This window comes from Hermetia illucens, chromosome 4 (genome assembly GCF_905115235.1).
Source record: "Hermetia illucens chromosome 4, iHerIll2.2.curated.20191125, whole genome shotgun sequence".
In the NCBI taxonomy this organism is placed as follows: Eukaryota; Metazoa; Arthropoda; class Insecta; order Diptera; family Stratiomyidae; genus Hermetia; species Hermetia illucens.
In genome coordinates this window covers 112,868,586-112,891,204 of record NC_051852.1, presented here as the reverse complement: position 1 = coordinate 112,891,204, position 22,619 = coordinate 112,868,586, and the positions used below count along the sequence as shown (strand labels likewise).

The window sequence follows — 22,619 nt, the reverse complement described above, 5'->3', positions numbered from 1 at the left end:
ACAATTCACTTCCATTTTCTCCGATGAACGCACTAAACCCTTCGTTCTATGCAGGTAGAAGCTTTATTGTATTATAGCTGCTAAAAAGTTTCATAACTAATTTTCAGTGGGGCAAAGAATCTGAATTTGTGATGAATTAGAATGAAATAGTATTTTTTTTAAATGAAACTAGAAGTCTAAATTATAGTTAGGTATTGAGCATTCACTTACTAAAGTGCCAGTCGATCAACTGGAATTGTTTGCCGTTATTGAGCTACTGCCTATTCCCCTGAATTTTACTAATTTGTTGCATAGCCTCGTCCTTCGCATCAACACTCGACTGAATCCAAATTAGACGATTATGCTTTAAGGCGACCAACAGTTATCTCCAACGGATGTTTTTCCTATTCACGAAGTTTGTATTTGTTATGGTTGCGGTTTGAAAAAAGTCTCTCAATGGTGAATTCTACATTATTGTATAGCTTTCTTGCAGCAATGTTCGGATGGCTCAAGTGGTTAGAGCGCTGGACTGCCGTAGCGGAAGGTAGCGGTTCACATCTCACTGGTGGCAGAGGGATTCGTTATCGTGACTAGATGTCAGACATCAGTCGACTCAGCTGTGAATGAGTACCTGAGTCAAATCAGGGTAATAATCTCGGGCGAGCAAATGCTAACCACATTGCCTCCTACAGTATACTGTAGTATACCGTTACGATCTTGAATGAAGTACTCTAACACACTTCAAGGCCCTGATCCAATATGGAAAGTATGAATCTAGCATATATGTATTACGAAGTCTTTAAACTAAAGACATGCAATTCGGTTTGGTTGAATTGTCGCCGAATTTCTATTAGCGTTTAACTTTCGAAATAACGAGTCTCTGTTAACCCCGTGGTCTTCCATATCCTTTGATAGTTACCACGTTAAAGCGATCTAATTCTTGAATTTTGGCCCACACGGAATTCACAACACCACTATTTATAACAAGGAAGCCAGATTTGTTACTATTCGAATAGCGGTGGCGACCAGAATACCTAAGTGCTTGACCCTTCATTTACGGTATAGAAGGTGGCCACGAAAGTATAGTCGCCCAGTCTACTACTATCTTCCTTCGAGCGCGGCAGGACTTATTTTTTTAGGCGACATTTCTCATATGTTATGGTGTACAATTAACAACGGCGAGGTATGGAAGAAAGTACTGACTAGCGACTGAGCATGTTAATCATTTTGTTTTTTCTTTATACCGATCACTTTATCCGGGCAGCGAGAAGTTGGACTCCACATCTATACTTTTTCTTTGCGCTTTCTGGTCAAACCCATGGGTTGGGCATAGATACGTGTTATACTATGACTATAAGTGATAAAATGCCTTGGAACCAGAAAAGCTGGGCAACCTATGGATGCAGAAAAGTAGAACGCGATGAGGAAATGACAGATTTTATTCAATTGGAAGAGTATTGTTGGTGACAAAGAAGTTCACAGGTTTGTTCACAATGGTGGAATGGTCCGACTTTGAGCTTTAAGTCTTTCATTGTTAGTCTGTTCTGAAAAGGAAAATCGCAAAATCCTGCAGCTGGATGGAGAGATTTAAACTTATGTCTGCAAGCGTAAATCCTGTGAAAGAACCCGAGGTGAATAGAGCAACACTTTTAGTATCCCTTCCCGATCTTTTTAAAAGGGCACTATCTAAAGCATCAAAGAAACTCGGAGTGATATGTAAATAATGTACGGAAGCAAAACAAACGATTCTGTATTTTCTATGCAGTTATTGAGCATCATCAGACTTAAAACGAAGATTCACGGAAAGGTCTTTTTCGAAAGAAAAAAATTGCTCACACTTAGCCTATGAAATTATTATTATAGGCTTGAGTGCTTGGAGCGTTTTCTCAAAATACTACAACAGGTGCCAATTTTTCAATCAGACTCGGCATAGTCATTTGATCACACCAGCCAATACAGTATATGTTCTATTCTATTCTGCTGTTTTGTTGATTTCCTGTTTCCATCCGTTTTCTGTATCCCGATGGCTCAAGTGGTTAGAGCGCTCTCTCATTGGTGGCAGAGGGATTTGTTATCGTGATTGGATGTCGAATATCAGTTGACTCAGCTGTAAATGAGTACCTGAGTCAAATCAGGGTAATAATCTCGGGCAAGGGCAATGCTAGCCTCCTTCAGTGTTCTGTAATGTCCCGTTATGGTCTTGAATGAAGTGCTCTAATACAATTCAAGGCCCTGATCCAATATGGATTGTTGCGTCAATGATTATTATTATCATCCGTTTTCTAATTGACAATGTTGAATGTTATACACGAATATTTTCCTATTATTCGAAATTTCATCTCTTCGCAAAAATATCATTCGTAAATTTCATGCTTCCAGCAGGTATTGTTCACGCCTGTTCAAACTAATCGACCTGATTATATTTTTCCTCTTATATACCTCTAGTATTTCGCCAACATGTGCTTAAATTCCATTCTAAAATTTCATTTCATCACAACGAAAATAATAAGCTCAGTACCTATATTTCCAAAAGAATTGATATGATTGTTATCATAAAATGTCCGCTAATTTATCATAATTCTAACAAGTCTGATTACAAGCGATTTGAAATTTGAAGGAAATCTATTTACTCATTTTACTGTTAGCAAAAAATGGAAAAATTTTATTATGGCTATTAAGTGTTAATAAATTTTTATTATTCGTATTCAACGGTGCGATGGCTGAGTTGATTGAGCATCAGTCTCACAACTTTGTTTCCCCGAGTTCAAACCCTGGTTGCGTCATGGTTATTTGCGCTTGGATTTGTGCTTTGTGCTGCTGTAGACTTATCAGTTGTAGAGCACTAAGTGTAATGATAATGAAACTGAAGTACGTTGTCACAAAATCAAATGGAGAAAAAATAGCAATATCAAAGAAGAGACTGTATGATTTTGATAAGCCTTTAGCAATTATCAAATGAAAACGTCATTTGAAGTTATAATATTAATGGTATTTAGATTTGATAGATTTTAGTAAATATTCGATTTATTGTAGTGTATTGCAAAAAACTAGAAATGATTGAGCAATCTTTTACAAAAAAATTGTCTACTTAAATCTTAAAATTAAGACTTGATAGTATTAAAGTGTGGATCTAACAATAAAATCTTCCATTCCGTTTGTGGTTTCCTGTTTAAGTGCATCACCTTCCAACTGTGTTTGTTAAGTCAGATATACAATTAGACGAAATATAATTTTTAGGTTGTTTTTTTTTTATTTATAAACCGTCATTCTATAATTATGAAACTAAAGAAACTGAAAAACAATGTATTGATTTGTAAAAACACTCTTTTTGTATTATAATATTTATAAAAAAGAAATAGCGGCGGATGGTGGGGGACATTTCTTTAACAAGATCACACCGGGGGGAAATACCCTTAAGCAACCCTTAATCCTTTACAGAGGACAACTGTTTACTTTAGAAAAATACTTCTCAAAGCCGGATTTTTTTACTGCCTTATGACCGGCTTAAAAGGGTCCCTCGGAGAATCCTATAATTGAAGCGGTATGTTTGTGCTTTTTACTTTTTTTACTTTGAAATTTGAAAATTAGAGAAATATTCTTCATTTTGGGAAAATATTCTCTAATTTTCCTATTCTTGACAAATAAGATGGATTCCATGGCGGCAATTTTTCACTCTTGGGTTTTTTTTTTCGAATTTTCGGCCACGTATTTTTTGTTTGTTCTAACGTTTTTAATTGGATAGGCCAGGAATACGTATAAGAAATGGTTGTGGATTAGAATTGGGACTGAGATTCTACTGGTGTAGAAGGTTACTCTACCTTGGGCATCGGAAACGCGAGGTGTTTGGCAGGGATAGTACAGGATTTGGTTGGAAAAATTTGAAATAGTTTCATTCTTGTAGACATTCGAGTGAGTAGACGATCATTCGTTCACTCAGATGAAGCTTTTCTATTTGGAATGGAAAATTATCGGACCAAAAGAAGCTGAAAATGAGGAGAAATCTGATTTCCGGGCATCATTTGCACGGTTCAGTACGTTCAAAATATAGGATTCATCACCCGCAACGTGGCCATCTTGGCCTATTCTCAGCGCCATCCTCATACGGCTGTCATAGGAAAGGTCGTGGTTCAAATCTCACTGATGGCAGTGGGATTTGTATCGTAATTTGACGTCGGATGCCAGTCGACTCAGCTGTGAATGAGTACCTGAGTAAAATCAGGGTAAAAATCTCGGGCGAGCGCAATGCTGACCACATTGCCTCCTACAGTGCACTGTGGTGTACCGTTACGATCTTGAATGAAGTGCTCTAACACACTTCAAGGTTCTGATCCAACATGGATTATCCTCATATTGTCGTGGAACACAATTGTTTCACATTTCCGGGGGTTATGCTTTTGAGTGCACCTAAATTGGAAATTCAAATGAGCTTTGCCAAGGGAAATCTTTTTGGTGGTCATCAGCGTATTGTATGATTTGGATAGAATCAGGGTTAGGACTCAGTTCAGAAAAGCCAGCCATGTACATTTTAAAATGAAGCCATATTCCCATACAGAATCAGCTATGACTGGAGTCCTCCTGATGGGGTCAGAATACAAATAGGTTCATTGTGAGACTTTATAGATGGTGGAGACAAAGAACTGACCGATATTTTGAGGGGAAGAAACACTCAGCTCCCTAAGTTATCCCCTTAATGAAAAATGGTGGAACTACGTTTGGGTCAGTAATCATGACTCTAACCAGGAGCTTTGAATACTATCACCTCCTGGCGCCTTCCAATTACCTGCCTTTGCAAGAGCAAATTTTATATTATTTTCAGTTATATCATGTATGCTCATTTCGGGAGGGGCCTCTTCTCTCAAGTTGGTGACTCTTTTGTTAAATCAAAACACCGAGAACCACAGTAGATCTACTATAGGCAGTACCCACACTAAAATGACCACACTAAAATGAGAATGTGCTGAAGGAAGCTTATCTGTACACATCAGAGACGCTAAACAAGGAAAAGGCATAATCTTCGTCAAATCGAATTGGTGAGATCGGTGGGCTTTGCTATTCTGGTACTACCGCCGTGCTCACCCATATAGCAAAAAGTTGTTTCACGTATTCATAAGCAAAAACTTGCCGATCTCATCAAAACATTGGCAAGTCCGGGCGGTATGTTAAACACACTTGATCGGATTTTTGTTACATCTCGCTCATGCTCAAGGACAAAACAATTTGAAATCGTGCGTACTCGCACTGATTTCCCCCCTTGAGGGGCAAGGGGGAGTGTGGTAGCTGTCTAGTATCTAACTGTGCCGAGAACTATAAAGTCCATCTGCGCATACCACTGTTATTCATTCCAAGATATTAATTCTGGAGACAATAACCATAGCAGACCACAACATAAGTCATACCATGAACCTCTGTTGTAATAATTCGGCTAGTCGAACGATTACCCGGAATTCTGTTAACAGCGACAATGGTTTTTTGATTACCAATGTAAACTTTGGCCAACCCCTGGGAGTATCTCAACATATTTTATCAAAGCGATGTGAATGCTGTCGAAACGTTATTTATAATAATGAGTCAATGGCTCCAGTTTCTAAGCTTCTGTTGACTACTGAGTTTATGGACTACCTTACAGGTAGAGTATTGGAGTTTCTGGGGCTAATCAGCCCCATCGAAGAAGAAAATGTTTTAACCGATGGTGTAAGACAAAATTTGTTGTGCCAGTAGGCAATTACTAGTTCCTGCTTGATCTAGAGAAACACACGATAGAAAGCAAAACATATCAACATTTAGGAATCTAGAAAGTCAGATAGCAACCAACATATAATATCTTCAAGTTTTTGTTAAGCTGATTTGTAATCAAGCAACGTTCGTGTTACCGACTTGTTGCCAACCTCTCAATGGAAAACAGTTGTACGTCAAAATTTGTCAACTCAACTTTAGCGAATCTACTCTCAGCTGTAACATACAAGTAGCCATGCCAACCAGTTCGGAATGCAAACATTGCTATAGTTAATGCAATTTATAAAAAGCTTATTATCAGGTTCAAGCACCCCATAGAACACATTGCAGAGCAAATGTATATATTTGGTACCCTCATTCCTGAAACCAAACATATTTGCTCTTTCACCCATTCATGGACCTTGCTCAAATAGCTCTAAGTTTGGAGGAGACAAGACCAACTGAACATGGTAACATTAATGGGCAGAAGATTGAGGGCCTCGAACAATTTGTGCATCTAGGAAGCTTTGTTTCTGAGGACATAAGCACCAAACTTGATGTCGCTTGTTTTCATTTTTTTCATGGTGCTACACTTTACTGAAACAGTATTATTATAAATGAAATCTTCAACCTCGTACGGGCCGAATATCCGTGGATAAGTCGAAAGCAAGGGAAAGGTGCCAATGCTACCCACTGAATTTAGAAAAAGAACAACAACTTCAATATGAAATGGCTGACATGTGGAGGGTCCGAGAGTTCTATGGCCCAGAACATTTGAAGGAGGTTACTATCTTTTCGGGGCCTTCAGTGACAGGTCTGAAAAACATAATTACTGCGATCTTCCACTCCCTTGGCGTGCCACGCAAAGTGGATAGATCCGCGCCATCTATTCGCTCGCAACATTCGAAATAAATTTCGAATGCTGCGAATCCTGCCGCGCCACAAGATATTTGTTCTAGGTGTGAAATTCAGAACACGTCTCATACGCAAAACTTTACACCACACTCTCTTAGGCTGGTATGACGATTTTCGAGCACCAAATCTCTCTTTTTGACGTGTTCGTCGGCCTTTTGACATAAATAGACGGAAACAGGAAAATCCGCTACCAGTGTACGGCTACTTTTAAAGTTTTTATAACCCCCGTATGCCTGAGTTTTTGACAAAGTTCACGGGATTTCGTTAGCAACAGTGAATTTCAAGCAAACTTTTTGCTTTACACAAACTATCTATGGTATACTAAAATGCGACAAAAGGAAAAGTTGATACTAATGATGCGTTGTCGTTAAAACTTTGCTATGTATGCCGGTTAAGGTGGTACCAATCAATCAACAACAAAAGAGTCGAAACTAATCGGTTCTACCATGAGCAGTATGTTTAAATTACAAATTCCCGGAGATTTTTGACCATGGGATATGTCAAGCCGAAAAACTGGTTGCATGACCACACACACAATTTCCTACAATTCCGGCTTCTTTTAGGCATGCGGCTGTGAAAAGGCGCATTGTTGTGTCCACTGGTGATTTAGTAATTGCTCTTGGCCCACTTTATTTTGTAGAATAGTTCAAGATGCTACCCTTTTTCAACCGTTTAACATTAGTATAACCCCTTAACTGAAAGCAATTAAAATATCAGCCAGCAATCCAAAGCAAAAATTTAATAAAGGAAGAACGGGAATTTAGGACTTCCTCGATTACAAGCAAGAATGATTGCTTCTAATTGCAATTGGTAATTACTTACCCAATACTGTGAATTTCTGTTTGAATATTTCTCCTGCTTTAAGTACTCGTACCATACATGAATAGCATTGGAAGTATTAGGCGCATAGTGCGTTACTTTATACAGCAGATTTATCTTACTGGAGAGTTTAATTGCTATGGAATATCTGAACGAATCTCCAGTTCCAGGACATCTCAGTCAAACCTAATTAGATATATTTCAACACAATTTGGTATTCGTAATACTAATTTACACCTAGAATATCATTTGCAGCATCTTAGACCGTCGCTCTAGCGTAGTAACTACAACATATAAGCCGCACCTAACGGTTGAAAAGGCTGGCGTCAGATATAGAACCTTGAGCCTAACGATAGTCACCTTGAAAGAATGAATTAAGTTCTGTTGATGGATCGCTCTCTGTATGATCATTCAGATTCAGGATTACTTCATGTCCTAATGTTTTTTGTATATGAGTGAAAACGTTCCAACTTAGCTTTGCTTTAAATTACATATGAAGAGCATTTAGAACAGTCGTGATATCAGCTTTGTTGAAATTGTATTTATTTTTTGATTTTAGGTAGCTATTTTATATATTATTATTTTATATTATATATTTGTAAGAAAAGCACAGGGGACTATTCATCTCGTTTGTCTAATGTTACATAAAAATGTGGCATAATAAGAACCTTCTGGGCTCCGAAAAGAACCCCAGCAAGCGCTTCGTAAATTGCGAAGCAACTTATTCAGATAATCTTTATTATGGTCTGTTTATCTTTTCATTATTCATAGCTCATGCATTTTATTGATATTTATCTAAGATATATATGGATGTATAGTATGTACCTCATTGATAAAGTACACAATTTTGATGGATTAATAGTTTTATAGCGATTCAATGACTAGCAGATTATTATCACAAAAGTTAATGATTTTTTTTTCATACAGGCATAACAATTTTATATGCAGGGAATTTCTTGCGAATGTTTATAGTATGTGGGCAAAAGTCTGTTTACATGAGTTATCAGTTTTTTCTCAAAATATATAATATTTGGCACCTTTCAAACAGTTCCACGATAATAGCAGCCAAATATTTTTCTACGCTTAGAGAGTTTATCGGATTGAGTTATTCCCATAATCTATCCGTAGCATGCATTTGTTTTAATCCTAGGTGACAGCAAACGATCCCATTACGCAAATTAGCAAATTTTCTTTATCATCTTCCTCATATTCGATTATTTTTTTCTGAATATTTTACAATAATTTGGATGTCTGGTCCCCTTACCTTGACTAAACCGTCCTCTAAACAGTTGCGGTGTCGCCATTGGAAACGTGTAGACCGTTCTAATGCAATTTTACTATTTCGTTAGTAACTCGTTGTTCTACTTACTTTCTCCGCATTCGGGATGATTTCACATTTTATAAGATTCTCCCTTGGTTGTGTACACTTTTGAATTGATAGCCTTCAGAAATTACTTCGGTAATCCCTCCCTCTTTTGACAATGGTGGTTAATTGTAGTATACAGTAAAATAAACACTCTCCTTATTAATTTCTAAATGTAAGCGAGCGGGCCTAGAAAAATGCATCTATTGGCCCAAAATACGCAGGGTTCACCCAGACTAAAACTGGCTTACTCTTTAAGCATTTCATTGTTGGGGTTGTAGTTCAAGTCTTGAGTTGAGATTTTTAGCTGTGAACTATTTCATCTCATATCAGAGCGTTCAAAACTTCCAGTTGCATATCCCATGATTCGTATTTTGTGTATTATTTGCTTTTATTTTGCAACTTGGGTATATTGGTTCTACACAACTGAACTTATGGCTCCTGGGACACCACTTTTGTCTGAGGCGACGCATTACATTAATCAGTCCTTGCTTATACTTAATAATAATAATATTATAGTATCAAGGGAAATTGTACGGGGTTCTAAAGAACTACCCCTTCATGGTTATAATTTACACATCAACTACAGTATGTCGATAATAACCGACAGTAATTTTAAATTGGAATTGGTGGACCTCGGCGCAAAACCGGGGTGCCTGGAGTTCTTTATTATGGCAGGCCTAGACCGGATACCGGTTGTTGCGCCCTTGATGATGATTATGAATTTTAAGATGTCTCGAAATATGCTAGCCTTGCATCTGGTGTTAAGTATTCTCCCAGATGTATCAACCTACTTTTCACAGGTGATCATTGTTCCAGAATAGGTAGGAGGTTTGACTTCGCCCTCTATAAAATCTGAATAGAATGTCCGACAAAATCCCTAGCTTCCGTAGGTGGTAGTTTGGCCTCAAGTTATTCATGAATATTCCTACTGTGATCTTAATCATTCAATATTTTTGACTTCATATTGAATTGCGTTAGGTTCACTCAGAATCATATTATTTTTTATGGCATAATTCGTTAACTTAGCTATCCCAGAATACGCTGTAAACATTTTAAAGCGATAGATTTTAAGAGCATAGGGAGCGCTCAGGTGGTAGTCGCTTTATGTGCTGCATAATTTCACACCCCTGTCTACTACATATATGCTAATATATGTATATATGTTGAAATATACCCAAAGCTATCCTTCATTATGCGCTATCAAAGTGATATAAACTCACACAGCAGATACAATATGAAAAGAATTGTTCGTTTAAAAATTCATATCTGGCGTCGAAACGTTATGTACCCTCTGCAGATATCCCTCGCTTCCGCAGATGGTAGTTCTGTCTGCAGCGACGTATGAGTATTCCTACTGGCTTTTCTTGGTGAGGTTAAAAAATCCTGCGAGCCCTTTGGTTCATATTTCCCCATGGACATTCTGGAATGTTCCATTCGTGGTAAGTTCTCCCAGTAAGCAAGCTAAGGATAGTTGGTGGTAGGCAAAAAATGCGTTCCAAGAAAGTATGTGATCATAAATCTTGGGATTTGCTAACTGAAAGGTCCATTAGAAACATTCTTGAGCAAAATTTTGACTCTTCACTCCCTCAATCATTCGATATTTTTGGTTGCAACTTGAATTGCGTTAGTTGAAAAAATATACACCTTTCTAGTTGATAGCTAATATTTGTTTTGTCACACTGGCATCTACGTAGTGTTCCATTGAAATTATTTGCGTTTTGCATGAAAGGATGCTAATGTTCTCTTAGTTCTTTGAACGAAAACGTAAAGTGGTACAAATAATCTATTATGGGGCTCAAATTCAGGAGGCACAAGGTATTATAAATAACTTCGAAAAGAACTGAATTGAGTTCAGGCAATTCCATAATTCGTACTTTTATCGAAATTATCGATGGTGTAATTGTAACTACAATTCATGCCTTATTTTTTAGTTTTTATAGCTTTCTATATTTACTTTCACATATACAGAAAAGTGGCAGAGTAAACCAAGTATAGAAGAGGGCGAAATTGTTCCACTTACCTTTTTTTCCAATTTCAAATTCAAAGTTATCACTTTGACCTAAATTTGCCTGCGATAATAAACATAAATATATATAGAATAAATAATGTCAACACATTTGTACAGTCATTAATGATAAAACATTTAACTTGACATTATTTACTTTGAGTTCATTTTAATTTGATATTTGTTATTCTAATCTGTTTCATTTTGAGCTTTACGAATTACATGTTGCCTTTTGTAAATATAGGATATATACAAAATAATATATGTATATGTTGAGATCGGAAATAAGGGAAGAAGGTACAAATTGGGCTGTCCCGGCATTGACCAAAACTGCGGTGTAACCTCCGAAATCAATCGACTAACAATGATCTATGTAAAAAGTTGGGATTAGAAAAACTGGAAAAATCATAGATTAAATTATGTATTTATTAAATTAAGATGGTTTTTGCTCTGGAACGTTATTCAACTTGTCTTATAGCATTTCTAGAACATTTCTATTCGAAAGCTTTTGATAAAATTAACAAAAAATACTATTTCATACCTAAAAACGGTTTAATAATTTATTTGTATAAAGCAACATATTCATTAACAATGCAATACATAATTTATTATTTATTACAACTTTTTAACCCCTAACTACCAACTACCAAAATAAATGCTTTCAAAAATTAAAGTATTTTGAATGATCTATTGTTATTTGTCAAAAGTCACTCCTTTGTTATATTTGTTGTGACCACAATTAGAAAAGGAATATTTTTATATCGTGTAATAAAATTTGCGATAATTATTAATAAACTATTACAATATTTTTGCGATAATCCATTTAAGTAAAGACATATTTTGTCTATTTATTTGTAAAAATTATTCTCTGTAATTGATGCACTATTTTGGCAACTGGCCCTGGAACATGTCTCGCATATTGAATTGCAAAATATGAAAATCGAGCGGCGACCAAATGTTAAACCGCAAACATTTTCGCAATTGCAAAAAATCAATCATCGGCAGGAAATTTAAGCTTTTCAGTGGGCTGGAAGGACTTACTGAGCCATCCCCAGTCAGTTGGCCAAATATTTTAGTTACCCATCTATATTTAAGTTTGATAGATTTTCGATTTTATCAAGCTGTGCATGCTTTTGATGTCTATATACTATCGAATTTCCAGTTTACCTAATTTAAAAAAAAATGAATTTCTTCGTCGACATTAGCTCTAGCAAATTATTAGTATATCCACATTTTCTACTACAATATTCGACTGATTTTGAATTGCCGTTTCAACTATTAATTTATCTACCTTTTCCTTAATAGCATTTGATAGATTTTTTGATAATTGGAATGTAAAAATGTAAAAATCTGTTCTTGTCTTTGTTGCTTGATCTTTTGAAAATTGGCACTATTCGTACTATTGCCAATCATTTTTAAATCAGTAGTTTCTTAATTTTGCATCGATACATTTTTTTCATATAAACCAATTAGTAAGATTTTCGCATTAGTAAGATTTTCACGAAAAAGTTACTATTTTTCCGCTATTTCATGTTGAAAGATTTGATTCCAGCTTTTAGTGACTACAAGTTTACATTTGGCCAGCCAGGACTCGATCCCTATTGCATCTAGAAAATATAAAGAAGTTCATTCTCTTTGTTGTTAAATACTAGATGACCCGGCGAACTTCGTGCTCCCAAAAACTCAATAAATGCTACTCAAGACATTGTAGTCATGTGGGGACGATCTAACGCAGTTTGGAACAGCTAGACCACCATCATAAAGTAGTTGCTGCAGATCTTACAAAATTACTGTTTTTATTGTCATTGGTGAAATAAATTTAAATGAATTTATGCTGTGCGTTCTCAAATCCTGGGAGCTGTATGCATGATCACCAAAATAAAATAAGCCTTTACTCCCTCCAGAAGATTTTTTCCAAATGAAGCCATTGGGAAATATCCGTAGTATCTTTGAGCGTCTGGTAGAAACTGTTATGATTCTGATGTTTCGCGACGAAGAAATGAATTCAATTGCTCAGGTGGCGAAAGCAATAATCCAGGCATTTTTCTAGCGAACATCAGTGCACACAACCTCCATTGTTCAATCTATCCAATTTGAACAAAAGATTGCAACCTTTAGACAATTGTGCAATTGTATTGAAAGACTACTCGGTTGAAATCAACACTGTTAGAATTTTCTCTTGCTTGTCTAAAATTATCACGTTATTGTGCTGTGCAATACCAGCCGAGCATGTGAAATATGAGGTCGGGTCATCCTAAGGCAGCACTCTTCCTATGCGATTTCTTGTTCAGCTGCCGTGGATTGATTCGCAATATTGTGAATTTGTTATGAAAGATTAAATCTTCTTGCTCGCAACAGTATAAATACCTCTGGAAAATTAGTCACACAATCACAAATGTCATAACCTCAAGAAGAAATCTTAGTGTAATTACGCGGTGTTTCCGGCGGTTAATTATTTGAAATAATAAAATTTGTTTTTTCTTATTCGCTAGTGTTAATATTTTTATTTTTGCAAATACCGATATTTCGGGAACCACTTATTCCCTTCATCAGGGCTAACAAGAATTCATCTTTTGCCGAAATTAATGATACTTTCATAATAATAGCCGGAGTGAATAGCAGACATATATGTTATATACAAAAAAGAACGTCTGTTACATATTTAGGTCCCCTATTTCATTTATTCATTTATGTATCTTTCAACCATATTGGATGCGACTTTTCACTTGAAATCGGGACTTTTGCAACCAGGCAAATTTCTAAACTCCTCGCATTGTTCCAATTTAGGTACCCTGTTTTTTGCTTACTTGTTCCTGGAAAACAACGTAAAACTTCCACATGGTCCCTTCTTTCTTATTTTTGTTTTTATTTCTTTATTCCATTGTGACCGAAACTATGCTTCAGTTTCATTATCTTGACAATGCTGTCGAAGTGATAAGCCTGTAGGGGCGAATACAAGCAAGTATGACCGGAACCAAGATTGGAACCCGAAGCACGACGTGGAGGCTTGGCCACTCAATCATTTCGGTGTTTAGTTTTTAGGTAAAAGTGCTTCAACCTCCCTGATTTACCATCTGCTCTAAGTCCTTTTTACTTCTTCTCTGGGTGAAGAAACTTGACAGTCTAGCCTAGATGTGAATATGAAGGTCCTTGTGCGTATTGGCACTTTTTATTTTGCAAGGAGCATCGGAAATTGACTTTAGATCAATTAGGGCTCGATTTTGTATGTCCAAATTGGCATTATAAAGACTTTGTGAAGAAGATGTTCATATTTAAGTCGCATCTTGGTATTTTTATTTAAAAACTAACATATCATCTTATTCAGCTTTCGTCCTGTTTAGTAGCGACATCGGCTCGTCTAGATCGAGTTCGCCACTTTTGTCACTCATAGGCTTCGTTCGTTATCTCTCCTCAATGGGTGTAACCCCATATCAATCGCAGATATCCTCATTCTGTATGTGATCGTAGCGTTTAAACCAACATATGCTTCTCATTTTCAGCTTGTTTTACTGCAGATAGAGTAGAGTGACTGTACTAGCACGCTTTAGGAATTCCTGAATATCATACGTAGCTAAGGAGTTCCTTTATCTTAAACTTTGAAGTTCGCAGTTATGCTTGCTTCTTAGATAATTCCCAATGGTCAGAAGAGAGAGGAACTTACGCTGGATTAATTATCCAATTTCAAGGGAGGAGGGGATCATTTTCACTCCGGGCATTTCCTTCCCTGTGAAGATAAAGTCAATAATCCTTTGCTGATATTATTTTGTCTTGTCATCAACGCTGTGCAGTACTTGATTTGGCATTGTCCTTCAATGCTATTGAAATGTGACTCTTAATGTGTCGAATGTGATAACTTGCGCTTATGATTATAAAAATATCGAAAAAATCGAGGTTAGGTAGTTAGTTTCCTTGGAAGCATTATATCAGCTGATCAGTACATTGATTTCATGATACGGAGATAATGAAAATAACACGACAATAAAGTAAATGCGTCACCATATGGCCACTTGGCGTGTTCATCATTTCCATATCATGTGAATCGAGATGGATAGACAGCCGATCAGATTACAGTTTACTTAAATAGAATTTCTTTTGCGCAAAACCCAAAACGCTAGTAGCTAGGGTCGTGCGCCCTGGAGGTAGTCTTCATATCCGAAAGGCGACTTTTTAAACAATTTTTTCCAAACGCGTTTTTTTTTCAAAATGACGTTTTTCGCATTTGCGGGAATTTCAACTCAAAAAGGAATAAACCGGTCATATGTATGAAATTTGAACCAACCTTTAGGACAATCTCATATTTTTAAGCGTGTTTTTTTACATAATAATAATAATAATCGTTGGCGCAACAATCCATATTGGATCAGGGCCTTGAAGTGTGTTAGAGCACTTCATTCAAGACCGTAACGGTACACTACAGAACACTGTAGGAGGCAATGTGGTCAGCATTGCGCTCGCCCGAGATTATTACCCTGATTTGACTCAGGTACTCATTCACAACTGAGTCGACTGGTATCCGACGTCAAATCACAATGCAAATTCCACTGCCACCAGTGAGATTTGAACCGCGACCTTCCGTATGACAGCCTAGTGCTCTAACCACTGAGCTATCCGGACATTTACATAATTAGTGAAAAAAATGGTGAAAATTAAAACACAGTGAAATCCCGATAATTCGTATTCCTGCTATTTGTATTTCCGGCTAATTCGCTCAAATTTGCTGGTTTCCACAATTAATTTTCCTTATTTCGTACTCCGATCATTGGTAATCCTGATAATCCCTACCAAACCGCTTCAGTCCCTTGACCATACGAATTATTGGGATCTTTCACATTGGGATGATATCATATTTTTAAAGATGCCTTTTTGCATAATTTTTGAAAAAACGAATGGAAAAAATCGAAATATTTTTTTGAGCACTTGCAAAATTTGTGATTTTGACTATTTTTAAATACATTCAGTTTCATATTCTTGGAAAATACGCTAGTGATGTAAGATTAAAATCTTTTTGGTTTTAGATGAAATTGTTGTCGCCATTCGTCCCGCAGTTAGAAAACTCTAGTTGCGACTTTCAAGGGAACAATGTCGCGTAACTTCTTTATTTTTGGCTTGAATGTTTCAAAAATTTTTTCAAAAGGTACTGGGAATATGACTTATATAATGTTCAGATTTGATTGAATTCCAATGAATTTTTTCCACTAGGAAAACAAAATTCAAAGAAAAGTAGGTGAGAATAGGCTTTCTAATGGGGTTCCTCCTTAAAGAGCTTTCTTTTCAAATCGTTACACTTATCTAATCTCATTAACTGCAATGTATCATTGTGTTAAAGCTTATGTTTCGTTTGAGACAGCGTGTACTAACCTATTTCAACTGTGCGCTGAAGCTAACGCAATCCAAACTCTTTATGAATTTTTTATTAACAAGGAACAAGTTCATAATTACGCTATGAATCAAAATTGGGCAATCCACAGGTTATCGAACAATAAGTTAAATTGGGTGTAAAGTGCCATTAGCGTTAGTTTATAAGCAATAGGGAATACTTGGGGTTAATTTTCAGAGGTAATAAATTATATTTATCATCGATCGATAAATATAACGTTCGGAAATGTAAATAAATGGAGATATTATACATAGAAATAGAAATGTTATCAGCGCAATTGACAATTATTCATGACAAAGAATGGTCTTCTCCATTATGTTTTTGGGTGGATTTCTCGGCCTTACAAATCTTGCTCTCAACTTTTGTGTTACTTTTCAATGATTCGAATCGATTTCAACAGATGCATATTATTATCTTTGGTCTTGTAAAATCGGCGTATTCTTGGGCCTATCGTTTGTCATCTTTGTTGGGGTACCGCTTCGATTCAATTCAATCAATTTTCTTCAGCCCTATTGTTAAAGTAGACAACTCCAAGAAGATATTGTCATTGGGACCAAACTGAAGTAACCCTCATGTATTGCTTCCAATTCGCGGCATTGAATGCAGTTTTTACATTTAGAGTTACCACTGCGCAGCATTTGCACATTTCGGTTTTTATGAGGAGGGAGGTCATCCGATTGTTTACTTGATTCCGGAATGAGTATCAGCTTTTGTAGCTTCCATTGCTCGGCGAATTCTCCTCCTCTAAGGCATTAAAACTTGGCAAACATATCTAGCACTTTCAGGGCAATATTCGGGCATTCCTTCCATCCCTGGGGTTTTCCTTCCAACGAGTTTCTTTGTTGCAGAAAGCCTCGTATAATTCACATCTTCTGGGTAGAAAGTGTTTACTATATTCTGCAATAACCTAGAAGAAATAAGTCGGTGGGGAGTTTGCCTCATAGTGGCGAATTCATCGACCTGTATCTGCCTACCGGTTTTGCTCTTCATGATGGCTGCTTGCAATTTTTCATTTACATTTTTGTATTGCAGCTCCTCAAGTTTAAGTTGGTTTCTTCTCCTCGATTTCTGAACTCCACCAGAACATTTTTGTGCCAAAGTTCTTCGGTTTGCCCAACTCGTTGATGGTTTCATATTATTCCTACACAAGGTTTGGACACCAATAGCCTGATGATTGCTGTTTCTGAATTCCTCGCCGATATCTCACTACAAATCCTTAATTGAAAAAGTTGACTGACGGTTTCATCCAGGGCAGAGGCAACTCATCAGACGCTGCCTCACCTCTGCCCTGGGAGCAGTGTGACCGAAAGTAACGACAGATGGTAACCGCTCCATTTATATACAATATAATCGCAAACACGTAATGAGTACCAATTATATTGAAGTGAAAGTGAAACTTTCTTGGAAAACTTGGGTGTTTAAGGGTGTCATCCCGTGTGTCGGATCTGTGGAATCGATTTTTTTTTGTTTTGGCATCAATTGTATCTAGATATAGTGTAGAATATATGGGGAAAGTGATTTTTGGATATTCGGAGTCGTTCGGAAATTATAGTGTTAAATACGTGATAAGTCACATGCTAGATTTATGTCGATTGCCGTGATAAAGTTCATATTTATCGGTTCGAATGACGTTCGAACTCGTTCGTTCGACTTCAATTCAAAAAAAAAAAGTTTAACAAGGCACCAAAAATTTAGTTTTTAATATTTTTTAATAAGCCTCTTTGCTGACTGTAGTTGAGTCTGTACGTTAAAATGCCATTTACTTTTTTTTATCTAAGATGATCACAGCCCCTCTAGCGTGGCAGCAGAAAAGCACCTTTTTTTAGGGATAGGTGTATAAATTGCTCTATATTTCAGTAAGGAACTATGTGATCGAGCTGGAAAAATTACTGTGCACGCTCAAGATATTAATAGATCTATGGTGAAAAATTTGTATTTGCATCTTTATCCAGTTCTTCACAAAAAATTTCTAAAACAAGCCAAAAAAAACGGCCTTCACACGGATGACCCCTTTAACCCAAAAAAGAGGAGTCCGTGGACCAGAAGAGAGGTTGTAAGTTGCTTCCCAAGTGGTCCGGTTCCTCATCAAATGGGTGCGGACTCAGGACTCCCAGCCGACCTTAATTGAATTTCCCAGCGTTGAGTGATCGGTTATTACTTTGGGATTGTATCGGCTTGCATCGAAAGATAACTTTAATGGGACACCTATCGACGATCTCTGTGTCATCGTACGCCTTCCCGCAAGCCTTGATTGGTGACTTCATCCAGAGCCATCAAGCTCATTTTGATAGCCGCAATATCACTTTTTCCACGCGCTTTAAGCTTCAGCAATAGTTCGCCTTTCTGTGTTCTTTTTATATGCGTGACATTTACACTCAGATCAGTGACTGTTTTTTTTGCTTTCACTTTACTTTTATCTCGGCATACATAAGCTCACTGGTTTTTCTTACTTTCTACTCTATTCCAAGTAGAGGTTTCGGTGCGGTTAGGGGCCTTTTTCGGTTGCCCAGATAGGTTTTCGTCCCTTGAGTTTTTAGGTTATGTGCTGGCGTCGGTTTTTCCTTTTTCCGTTTTGCTGCTCGCTGGAGAGATTGCAACAATTCATTACCTGTCTCTTTATCCGTCCGTCAGATACACGTACTTTTCTCAAAACCGGTTGTACCGGCACGAAATTTGGTGGAAAGTTGAGAACCGTAAAGCTACACATATGGAGTGAAAATCACTCTATATTGGCCTTAAAAGGGAATCATACATGTAAAAGTGGGACATACATTTTTTCCACCGAATATAGCCATGTTGAGTATAAAATGAAAGGTCTCAATTTGTACTTTCCAAATTAAGTATTAGTTTCAGCACTAATTCGAAAGGAGAGGGGGAGCGAGGTGGGGAGAAAGAGGTGACTTATTATAAGGCACCATTCTCAGATACTACAAAACCGAAAAATCGCAACAAAACTTTTGGTAATGACTTTATATTACACCTAGGCCATGAAATATCCTGTATAACGCTATCTGTTCAAATAAATAGTCCTATACATATGCAGAATGTCAATATTGCATTAACATGGAGGGTCTTATATAACATATGTTACTTAATATATATAAACTACGAGCTTATTACAAATGGAAACACGGGGCACCCAAATATTCTCGTGTAAATCCACAACACCGTTCGTACTTAATGCTCGAAGCTTTCAGTTTCCGACTTGAGTCCATGCTCTTTTTAAGGTTTTCTCTGAAACGAAGCCTTACAAGAGTCGGTTTACTATCTGTCTATCTGTGTCACCATCCGTTTGTCTATCTGCTTGTCACACCCATTTTCACAAAAACGGTTACTCCTGTTAATACGAAATTTTTGTGGAAATGTTGGAACTATGAATTCTCTTGCATGCAGTGAATAACATGGTGCTACGTTGAGTTTACGGGGGAAGGTGTTCCGTATACATGCAAAAGGATGGTATAAATTTTTTTTCTCCGAATATAGTTATGTGAATAAGAAGTTTTAATTAGTATTATATTATACTTTCCAAAACTAGCCTCACATTTGAAATTTGATGCAAGCGTCGATTGGAAAATTATTATTTTTTTCGCGGCCCCATTCTCAGAAACTACTCAATCGCAAAAACTGGAAAAAAATTTATAGCTGCCATTATATGGTGTCTGTATAAACAAAGTTAATAATAATATTGTTATATTTGTTATTCCTATATTTTTTGGGAAATTCATTGAGAACCCCCTTGATTTCATTCTAGAATCTTCAAGTTTTCTGTAATTAAGCTATAATATGGAGCATGGTACCATTAACTTTGATGGGAATCGCACTATTACAAACCAACTTATAACAGGCCAAATTTGTCTACTTTGTGTAGATTTATTATAATTCTAAACACAAAATATTAATATCACACTAAAATGAAGCGCATATACATTACAAGCTACGTGGAAATGGAACAGTTCTTACACCAGAAACCTTTCATGGCTGAAGCGTTGAGCTTCCGGTTTTTGATTTTTATTAAACTTGGCATGCTTGGGAAAGACTATTGCTCCGTTTTTAAGGTTTTGTGTAAACACAAAACCTTATTAAAATCGGTTTACCGTCTGTCTGTCTGTCTGTCTGTCTGTCTGTCTGTCTGTCCGTCTGTCTGTCTGTCTGTCTGTCTGTCTGTCTGTCTGTCTGTCCGTCACACGCATTTTTCTCAGAGACGGTTATAGCGATTGACACCAAATTTGGTAGAAAGGTGGGAACTGTGAACGCTCACACATACAGTGAGTTACATCCTTTTAGGTTGAATTTAAGGGGGGGTCCCCATATATGCAAAAGGGGGGTGTAAAATTTTTTTTCATCAAATATAGTCATGTGGGGTATCAAATTAAAGGTCTCGATTAGTACTTTTCGAAGCCGGTCTTAGGTTTGACATTTCTTGGAAACTTGGGGAGTGCGGGGGGTTGAAAGTGATCATTTCTTTAAGGGGGCCATTCTCAGAAACTACCAAACCGAAAAATCTGAAAAAAATCAGGAGGCTGCCACTATATGGTGCCTTGGCTCCGAAATACCTTTCATACCGATACCTGTTCAGAAAGAGTTAATAATACTATATTACTATAATTTTTTGAAATTGGCTGGAAACCCCCCTTAAATTCATCCTAGCGGCACGAAATTATGCAGTAATGTAGGCTATAATGTAGAGCATGATCATACCAAGTTTGATGGAAATCGTACTATTACTAACAAATTTATAATACGTCGAAGTTGTTGCTTCTTTGAAAATTGAAGACTATCAATGTCAATATCACCCGAAAGTGGACATATGCATATATTACGTGCTACGTACTAAGAAATACACAAAACCTTTCGTACCTGAAGCGTCGAGCTTCCGGTTTCCCGACTTGTTTTCATTTTCGTAGATTTAGTAGTTAAATCTTTCAGTTGAAGTGTTTTCAAATTGCTGCTTTCTGCTGCCGTTGCAGATAGCTTGAGGAATTTATATTATTTATATTATATTTATTAAACTGTCGACCTCATGTAGTAATTCTACATTTTTACATTGTGCGAATTCTTCCATTAGTTTCTAAAATAACAAGAAGCACATTTTGAAGTATCACGGAAAAATATGTTTTAGTAAGATAAGGAAAAGCTGAATGTTACTTGAAGCAACGACGATAAACGAGGAAGTGCCCTTTCAACTGTTCATAATTCACTAGGTTAAGTGTCCTTGTCGCAACTGTGCATGAGTGAATGCAATGTTAACCACAATGCCTTCTAGAAGTGCTCTAAAACATTTAAAGGTCAAATTCAAATTCAACTGTTGCGTGATACATTTATTATTATTATCAGTAACCTTCAAAGTATTTGGCAAAACACGCAAAACGTTGATGAACTTCTTGATCACTTTGATAGGCAGAAATCTACAAGAATTTTATATTAATTTTACAATGATTGCCTGATTAGCGAACTTTCGATAAGATCGGCAAGGAAGTTCTTGTAGTTCACACTTAAGTTATACATGGATTCACGAGTTTATGATTGAGTACTCAAATTAAATTGTAAAAAAAAACGTGGACTATTCGCCGATAAATGTGATCAATTCTTAAAGTGTGCCTGATTAAAATCTACAAATGTACTTATTAGTATGACGACCTTGTTACATGTTATCAGCTATTCCGAAAATGATATGGGGATATAATTGTTCATACACATATATATGCATACACGGTTGACAGTCGGTGACTTGCATTTGCGAAACTAAATTTATCTGGAATTTATTGATTATATCTGAATCTCTGATTAAAGTTGAAATATGACAGATCATCATTACGAATCAACTTTTTTAAAAATAATTTTGAAAATCAATATTTCCTCACATTTTCTCTTTAGTTTTCCAAATGGGACACTAATAGAAATTATCTTTTGCAGATTTTTCGACTATGAAAATAAGTGAGTAATGCCTTAATCAGTCCTTATCACTCAAGAGAATGCCTTCGAAATTGTTTCATCAGAAACCAATTAAAAACTTACAAATTTCTCATATGGGTTAAGGTGGTTCTCTACTCATATCATCATTTGTACCCATTTCATCATTACGATCTGTTATCCTCAATATTACATACATAACAATGCAATTTCCATTTGTAATAACTTGTCGCTAAATTTGTATCCACTTAACTTAGGATTGATAATAGTTTGTCGTGATACTTGTTAAGATTAGGGCATTTCTGAATTCGCTATGAAGCGCATTGCGCGTTCCTACAGCCATTCTCTCGCTGTGCGATCCTAGCCGTGCACCCCATCTTTTGGGAGAAATTCCTCTAATATGGAGAACTATTATACAATTAGGTATAATTATACAATTTGCTGCTTAAATCGGTTCTAGGTCAGCAAAATACCATTCCCATTACATAATATCCATCTTATAGTGGACTCGAAAAGGGGTCGTGACTAAGCATATA

The 22,619-nt window shown here is 36.6% G+C and overlaps 1 protein-coding gene across 2 annotated transcripts in view; it reads left to right on the top strand.

Annotated features, from left to right (window-relative positions):
- The window catches only part of LOC119653805 (ATP-dependent translocase ABCB1), a 53,472-nt gene that overhangs the window by 5,826 nt on the left and 25,027 nt on the right, over positions 1–22,619 (top strand). The window contains exon 2 of one of the 2 annotated variants that reach the window (XM_038058824.1): positions 22,087–22,107. The exons of the other annotated variant lie outside the window; for it this stretch is intronic. Coding sequence (XP_037914752.1) covers positions 22,087–22,107 — 21 coding nt within the window. The remainder of the gene's footprint in view (positions 1–22,086; positions 22,108–22,619) is intronic. 2 annotated transcript variants of the gene reach the window in all.